General features: G+C 31.1%; 1 protein-coding gene across 1 annotated transcript; it reads right to left on the bottom strand.

The window, feature by feature from the left end:
• Window positions 1–5,134: 5,134 nt before the first annotated feature.
• Window positions 5,135–7,119, bottom strand: LOC100798505 (glucan endo-1,3-beta-glucosidase 12). Its single transcript, XM_003539235.5, has 3 exons — window positions 6,828–7,119; window positions 5,578–6,693; window positions 5,135–5,452 (listed from the first exon to the last, which is right to left on the bottom strand). The coding sequence occupies exons 1-3, from the start codon at window positions 6,874–6,876 to the stop codon at window positions 5,421–5,423; spliced, it is 1,197 nt and encodes a 398-aa protein (XP_003539283.1). The 5' UTR covers window positions 6,877–7,119; the 3' UTR covers window positions 5,135–5,420.
• Window positions 7,120–8,957: the final 1,838 nt, after the last annotated feature.

Here is an 8,957-nt window from a genome sequence, read left to right as displayed (position 1 = left end):
TATTATATGAAGTCAACTTAGTACAAGGAATTTTGAGTCTGATTACACAAAACATGTATGAACGGGTTGAATATACAAAGGGAATATAAACCGAGTTTATACATAAATTACTCCGTTAATTTTGTGCATGCAGCTTAGCTATTTTCAAGTCAAGGACAAGTGGAAATTTTCTGTTAGCACTGTCTTTGTATGATAAGTCTATTTCTTTCTTCTGTCTAAAAATTAAGGTTGGATTAGACAAAGGAGGCCAGTGCTGCCGGGAAGATAATGTCACAATTACGTCCTAATTGATATTAATATTATGTTTTAAAAAGCACTCCTGTTTTGAAATAGATTACCTAAAAACTGATTTGTTTGACACAAGAAAAAGAAGAGGGAGAAAGAAGAAGAAAGTCTCTATTTAGTTTAGGCTGATAACTTGGTGTTATTTAAAAATAAGTCATTTGACTTATGTATCATTTAACTATATAACATCATGTGACTTATATTGTCACATTAGGTAATTTAGTATTTTATTGAAAGCTCAATTATATTTTTAATTTTTAATTTAATGTTTTATTAGAAGATATTTCTATCTCTAATTAATTATTATTATTCCTGATTCTAAATCAAGTCTTATCTCTTGCAAAATACACTTTCTAAGGAAGCGGCGCCGGGAATTTGGAGAAATTTTATTGGTATTTTGTAAAATACAAGGAATGAATAGAAGTGTTTTACTATTGACGATGATGAGAAAAATTATACACACGGTAGAAAAAACTAAGTTTAGAATGAGAAAGAATAGAAATTAATTAGGGATAAAAGTATTCTTTAATAAAATATTAATTTAAAAATAAAATATCATATTTACAAAAAGATCATAAGACATTAATTACAAATAACAAAAAAATAAACTGAATTATCTGATACTACTATGTAAGCTACATAACATTACATGATTAAATAATACATAAATCATACAAAGGTGACTTAATTTCAACTCACGTCAAAGAAATAATTTTTAATTTAATTACTAAACTGCATGGGGATTATTGGTTAATCTAATTCAGTTGCATAGCTACCTATTATTAGTAATTAGAAAAACAATGATCAATTTTTTATTCGAAAAGAGGCTTGTATTTATGCTCTCCTTAGACAATAGATGAGAAAGAGTGAAGAGAAACCTGAGATAAAAAATAAAATAAAAAATGGGGTGAAAATGACGTATTGTTTGAATGAATAAAAATATTAAAGAAAAAATTGCAGATTTTTTTCTCAGATTGTTTGGATTAGTTAAAAAATATAAAAAGGAATAAATATATTTTAAAACTGATAAATTTAATTCCGAAAACCTATAAAAAAACTACCTCATTAATTAAAAAAATATTCTTTATTTTTTATGTTACAAAAATTATTTGATTTCTAAAAAGTTAAAACAACAATAAAATAAAATAAAACACCACCAACCATTCCTCCCCTCCTCATTTCACGTCTTTGGGTGCAAAATAGTTTTTTTTTTAGTTGCACAGGTGTAAAATAATTTTAGTAAAACCCAACTACTACAAAATTCATTCTTATAACTTTTTTCAACCCATCTAAGCAAGGGAAATATTCTATTTCTTCTGTAATTATCTCTTCCAATACTCTTTATTTGTGAAATCAATGTAAAATTTCGTTTAATAATAAAAAATGGAAGTTGAAAAATTGCTAGTAGAGTAAATATTTCTGTTATTCAAGGTCAACCACAGTGCTTAGTACTAAAAGTGCAAATGGGAATTAGGTTAGCGCAATGGTTTGAAGTTTGAACCTTTTCGTTTTTGGTCTAAATGGATAGAGCCTTGAGCCAGGGAAAATTTGCTTCTGAAAAGACTGAAACAATAAACCATTGATTAAAAAACAAGGCTCTTGCTATTTCCAATTCCCCTTGTTACTAGTACACTCTCCTTGCTATTTCCAAAATACCCAGAAACTACACTCCCCTTTGCATCATCCATAAGTCTTACATTTCAGAAATTGTTCCCAGCGTCTCAGAGTTGTATTCCAGAAATTGCTCTAGAGATTATAATAAAATCCTTATTCTTCAAAACAAGTAAGTTTGCCCCAAATCATGAACAGTGCAAAAATTGGTTTTTCCTGCACTCAAAGCTTAAACAAAGAGTATGCTTTGCAAAATTGTTATCACCAATCAATGTTTCAAGAACCAAGCCTCTCCACCAATGACCCAATGTGAAATTGGTGGTGAGTGGTGACCGTCCATTTAGGCTACAACAATAAGTGGACAGTGTTCAGGTGATGAGAGGTAGAACAAAAATGAAGGGGAAGCTTGAAGTTTGAATGAGAGAAAGGGAGAGGACGTAAGGTTTTGAAATCTGGAAGTGGAAAACTCAACCTAAATGGCAGTGTATTTTGTAGGACATTTTTGCCTTTTTTGAAAAAGATAATCAAAAGGGAAGTGTATTAGTGATGAAGGGGAGTGGAAATAGAACAACCTTATATACGAAGCTCGTAGTTTAGTCAAGTAATTCTGAGACTGTTGCTTCTTGAACCCTTTATTTATTGGCTTTCAGATTAACCAATCTGAAATATAAAATTATATTCCAGATTGGTTTACACTTTTTGGTTTTCAAAATAATCAATTCAAAAGTAAAAAAAAAATATGGAAAGGTGCTGGTCCTGCAGGAAACAACAACCCAATTCTCATGGGTTTAATTTTCTTCTTTGGGTAATGGGCTTTCTTTAGCTTCTTTACCAACTCTTAAAGGGTGTTGCTATGCGCACCATGCAAATTGTTGGTACACCTAGCATAACTTATGCAATTTCCATTTTGCCCATCCATAAAATTGATATGGATTGGTCAATATGTAAGTAGCCCATACGATTTTTTTAAATATCTTTTACAAATTAATTTAAAATTAATAGTCCAAGCAGGAATCAAATTTGTGACTTTCGTGTTATTAGCACGACACTTTAACCAACTGAGCTAATAGGGCAACTATATTATAAAATAATTAATGTTGTTATATATAATACTAAATTTTTTTAATGTATATTTAATGCGCATGTAAATTTAGATAATAAGTTTTGTGACAAATGATTTTGATATAATAATTAATATGTTTACATATATGAATTTTTAAGAAACCTAAGATTTTTATTTAAAATTTATATATGTAAAAAATACATTAGTAAATTTATGTTAATAAACCTATGATTTTTATTTACAATTTATATATGTAAACAAGTTAATTATTAGATCAAAATTAATTGTCACAAAATTTATTATCTAAATTTACGTGTACATTAAATATACTTTAAAAAATTTAGTGTTACAAATAACGACATTAATTATTTTATAATATAATAAACCTTGGAACGTTATGTTAATAACGCGAAAGTCACATGTTTAATTCATGCACGAGTCATTAATTTTAAATTAATTCATAAAACATATTTTTGATAAAAAAAATAAAAAAAATCATATAAAACACTTAGGAATTGATAATCTGTATCAATTTTATGGAAAGACAAAATAGAAATCATACGGTTGTGATGAGTGTACCAGCAATTATGGTGGGTGCACGTAGCAACACCCACTCTTAAATTGGAAGGTCTGGCCCAGAAATAATAAAATGGTCCATCCTAGACTATTGCTCCGTGTCGTTTGAATATATTCACAGGTGTTTTTTTGTTACTTTACTGGTTTCGATCCTATTTTCTTTTGTGAACTGGTTTTGATCCTTTGATTTCAGTGAATAGGCACAAGAATAAATCTGATTAAGGTCCTTATGATTGCACATAAAATATGATATATTTGTTTATGAATAAGTACGTTGAGTATACTGTGGCTAACCGTTGCTCCTTTTTCATGCTCTTTTAGCCTCTAGTCTCAATCAATCATCCAATAATCACCCACCAAGGTCTTTTTAGGCAGGCATTTTCTTGAATCTTGTTTCACCTTCTTGCAGAAAAGAACAAAATATAAAACAAACGGTAAAAAGCTGCAGCAGGTGGACCATGAATGATGAAGTCGAAAAAGTTGAGAGGACAAAACTTCACAATGGTACACCATATTTATTTATTATTATAACTATTAAACTGGTTTTCAAAATTGTATTAATCATAGTATCAGTACATTTTAACCTTTGAGAAAAATTTTAAAGGAAAGAATGCGATTTTAGTTTCTATATTTTTTTTTTCAAATGTATTCAAAGTCATATAACTCTTATATTAACGAATTCAGTCCTCAATTTTAAAAAAAAAGTATGTAAATTTTATCTCTCCTAACTTAAAAAAATTCACAACATTTTTTTAAAGTCTAAATAACAAATTCATTATAAAACTTACATGTCTCTGATAGAATAATTTCCAAGTTCCAACGTTTTTTATAAACAGAATCGTTTCCAACTTATTACCACTGCATACGACAAATGGACAACTCAGTAGAGAACTAACCAATATTCAATTCAATCGAAAATACTCAATGACATTCCAATGCAAGCGCCCTCAAATAATTTTTCTTATGTGCCAGAAGATTCAAGCCCAGCTTGGTTTTCGAGGAAAAAACATTTTAGATAAGAAAAGGAAAGAAATCTCAGAAATACAGAGGAAGAATATTTGAAATCAAGGGGATGGACAATGAAGGAATTTGAAACGACATTAAAAACGCCACACAAAAAAAAATCCAAATGTTTCCTTGTATCTTGTTACAAAAACTCAGCATTCACCAAACTCCTCAATGTTCTAATTCTATACTCAATTCCAAATTGGAATCCAAACACGTTAATTAAAAATAAAAGAGTTTGGGAACTGCCTACATGCAGTTGAGGACACCATATGATATGAGAGCTAGAGTTGAGTAATTTTCACCACCAGACCTTCAGTCTCAACAAAAAAAGTTTGAGGTACCCCCTTCCCCAAAAGGGTTCCTCCTACCCTTGAATGAGCAATCCCATCATAAAACCTAAACAGAACTTTCTATGTTCTTCGTTATGCTCCTCGGGTTAAAATTTTGATTAAACACCTTTTAAAATATCACAATTGTTGACGACATTAAATAATTTAGCGTAACAAAGCAGAAATAAAGGCTGTTTTTCTTATTCTTACAGCTAAAACATAAGACAATTCTAGTAGAAAATTGATGGTCAAATTCACTGAATAAAACAAACTCTGCGTAGGCAAATAGGATTCAATCAGTAAGTAATTTAGAACAGAACTCCAACTTACTACTACTAATACCTATATATCATATGGAGAAACAACATAACAATTAAGCTAGAAAGTATTAAGTTAGTCCAACAAGATCCCAATATAGAAGTTTTAAGTTGGTCCATACATTATACATAAACCGATTGCTAGTTAATCAAAAGAAAAGTCACCTTAACATAAAATCCTCCACACTATCTGCAACAAAAACAGAAAGTCGCCACGCCACTTCTATTCACTTAGCTAAGAATAAACCGACAGTGAAGGAAACCTGCAAACCAATAGTAACACTCTTTATTAATGAAGGGAAACAAGATGAAAGAAAAAAGAAAACAATAACACAAAGCTAGAACAGATTTGAGAAAAAACAAGACAAGATAGATAGTGCATGCTTACTTGGGTCAGAATTTATCAACATGGCAGTTCCTCCAAAGCTGCATGTTCCACCACTTCTCTTGTGCTTCTGCCAGTAACTGTTGAAAGCATAGGAGGCATGAGCAACCAAGGTGTCTGGATTATAACAGTTTCCCTGCGGTGAGATCTCCATGCAATCAGCACCACCCTCTCCACAAGCATAGTCCATAGCCTGTTGCAGTGTTTCTTCAGGAACACTAGGCTTAGCCACACACCACAGTTTCTGGATCGGGAATATTTGGGGTGAGCCATCGTGTAATGGATTACAAGGAGGGAGTGAGAAACCATGAGGAGAATTAGCTGGAACACCAAATGGAAATGGTGGCTCTTCAGGGGCAAAAGTGGGAGAAAGTATTGGAGGGGGTGAAGAAACTACTTGAGCTAAAGGAGGGAAAGCTACATTGGAAGGAGTCATTGGGGACTTGGCTATTTCTGGCACTGGAGCTGGCCTTACTGGGAATGGGCCTATTGGGCTAAAATCAACAACTGAAAGCTTTCTTGCTATGTTTTTTCTCCCTTTTGGAACAATGGCTAGAACATTTATGTTATTCAAGTAGAAAAATCCAGGCTTTTTCAAGGACTCCAAGTGGGAAGAGACCAAGCTCAAACTTTTATCAGAAAAACGTGAGAAGCCATAATGTGGGATCACAGAATATGTGGAGTTTACCTCTTGGAGAAACTCTATGAGGGGTTTGACCAGTTTCAAATCATTGTTAAGAGAAACTGAGTTTAGAGACAAACAGTCCAGATTAAAAGCAACAGAGACTTTAATGTCTTTCTCCAAACCCCATCTCTTGAGAGAGTGGTAGACATTCTTCAAAGAAGACAGAACCACAGCGAGGTTGTTGTTGTGTTGGTGGTCTTGTTGGCAAAAAGCAGTGGTTTCCACAACAATGGTGGTGATATTTGAGGCAGGGTAGTGTGCAAGAACGTTGTGTCTGAGCCATTTTTCAGCCAATAGAATGCTGAAGGAAACCTCATTGAGGTTTCCACCATTCACTGAAATAGCCAAGGGAAGCTCAGCGTGTGATGAGGCTTGTAAAATGTCTTCAGTTGTCTCACAAAGGTTGAGGAACTCAATGGATTCTTGACCAGTAACTGAAAATGCAAACCAAAAATACAAAGGGTATCATTAGAGATCAGTGAAATAATGAAACTGAGAAGAAACCCACATTGCAAAGCATTTATTAAAGTTGAGAGCTTGAAGAGAAGAGTCAAGTTGTTTCTCTTACCAGTAAGACCAAGCGAAAAAAGAAAGAGGAGAGGAAAGAGCCACCTCATCTTCAATGGTTTTGAAGAACAGATAACAAAATCACAGTTTTGAAACACATACACTATGTTCTTGCCTGGTAGTTCTGGGCTCTTTCACTTCTTATATTGGAATGGAACCGATTTTGAATAGTGGAGAGGAAGCTACCTAACGCGTTGCGATGTTCATGAGTTTCCCTACGGTGCCTATACATCTGCAGTTCTGCACCCAAAGTTTGAACCTTTTTGGAAAAACATAGCATACACACTTGCTGACTTGCCCCGTACAAAGAAAATAAATAAGCAAAAAGGACAGAGAAGCTATTTTTTTTTTACCAAAATAAATAGAAAATAAAATACGAACACATCATTTTACTTAATATAAGAAAAAAATTAATGAAAAGAAAATTAAAGATAAAGATAAAGTGACAAAATGAATTATAATAAAAAAATACATAAAAAAGTACTAATAAACTGAAAGTGTATATTTGAGATGTATAATTAATGTAAAAAATATTATAGTCATTAACTCAATTATCATTAATCTGATTTTAATATAATTATTATAAAAGATGATAATTTTATTATATATAATAATTTTTAATTAAATGAAAATGTAACAAATCTTTATATGTATTTTTACTCGTAAGAAGTAATAATCTTACATTAGTTGAAGTTGAAATTGAAATATCAACCGCATTTTAGTTACTTTACCATTGTGATGTAATTATACTTCTTATAATTTAGTTTCTTTTTAAAAGTTAGAATCATACATGTACAAGAAAAAGACAGTTCTTAAAAGAATCAACGAGTATTTATCTTTAAATTTTAATTAATTAAACTTTTATAAAAGTATTTTAAATAATTTTTATCTGTATGTCAATAATAAAGTCAGCATTAGGATGGTATACAAATAAGAAATTCCACTGCAACTATACAAGTACAACCACTTCAAAGAGAGATTATTGGTGATTTTGTGAGACCAATTCAAGTAATTGGAATTATTTTTTAAAAGGCATTATTATTATTATTTTCTGTTTCCTTTGTTAAAGGGTCTAGTTAAATAAGAATCTCTGAGTTATTATAATCTTTTTACTTTTGATAAATATGCTTCCTTCTTTATTTGATTATCTCTTTGTAAATAAAAACTTACTTATTTTTCTAGGATAATACAACCACTACAACTTTTTTTATTCTAAAAAATATTACTTATTTTTTGTATAAGATTATCAATTATAAATAACCGCGACAAGACATGAATAGGGATTTTTAATACTGAAATTTTTGCATTACCATGTCAATTATTGTGATGAGATTTGAATTTTCCATACTATAAATTATTGCGCAAATAAAAAAGATTGTTAAAAACATTGATTTTATCCAAACTCAAGCAAATGCAAGGCCCGTGAATTTAAACTTTTTTTTTTTTTTTGTGAGCCACGTGAATTTAAACTTACAATATAAAAATTCTTAAAGTATTTATCGTTCTGAAATCTCTCCTTTCAGTGCTGCCCTTGAAAGCCTATTTTTCAGTCTAATTGTGTGTCAAGTCTCTACATGAAATTTTTTCCCAAGGAAAAGGAGCATATGAAAAATCACCGTCACGCTACTTTGTGACACGTGGAACAGCAGAAGATGTTGTAACTCGTCAATGAAAGAAAAAGGCCCACACTCCGGGCACCAGCACCGAAAAAGAATCAAGACGTTGCAAATGAGCCCACAACAGAGCCGATGGCCCAATTCCCGATATGGTATATTGGTATTCTTGGTCGATAGTGTTAACGACAATAGGGGAGTTGACGTTTCCTACCCGTACCGTACTATTACTGCACCTACTTGCCAGCAAAGAATGTAAACGACATCGGTGCCATTTTATGGGTGTCGTCTTGACATGCATATGAAGGCAAATTTAGGACTTGTACATATATTTAAGAATTAATTATATAGTTGATTTTAAATATATTTTTACATATTTGATTTTATATTAGCAGAAAATTTATAATTGATTATGAATTGAAATAAATTTGAGTAAATTCTAAGTTTAATTCAAAATATTATATTAAATTAATTTTATAATAAAAACATCCAAAAATAAATAACATTACCGTTGATAT

The sequence above is a fragment of the Glycine max genome, chromosome 11, assembly GCF_000004515.6.
Source record: "Glycine max cultivar Williams 82 chromosome 11, Glycine_max_v4.0, whole genome shotgun sequence".
Classification (NCBI taxonomy): domain Eukaryota; kingdom Viridiplantae; phylum Streptophyta; class Magnoliopsida; order Fabales; family Fabaceae; genus Glycine; species Glycine max.
Note: the sequence above shows the minus strand (reverse complement) of the source record. Positions and strands in the feature narration are given on the sequence as shown.

What these genes read in the sequence shown, in the direction of transcription:
- LOC100798505 (XM_003539235.5), bottom strand. Translation starts at nt 6,876, where the DNA reads ATGAGGTGGCTCTTTCCTCTCCTCTTTCTTTTTTCGCTTGGTCTTACT. An exon ending in TTTTTCGCTTGGTCTTACTG is followed by an intron (nt 6,694 to 6,827) that starts GTAAGAGAAACA and finishes TTGCATTTTCAG; the next exon opens with TTACTGGTCAAGAATCCATT. An exon ending in GTTGATAAATTCTGACCCAA is followed by an intron (nt 5,453 to 5,577) that starts GTAAGCATGCAC and finishes ATTGGTTTGCAG; the next exon opens with GTTTCCTTCACTGTCGGTTT.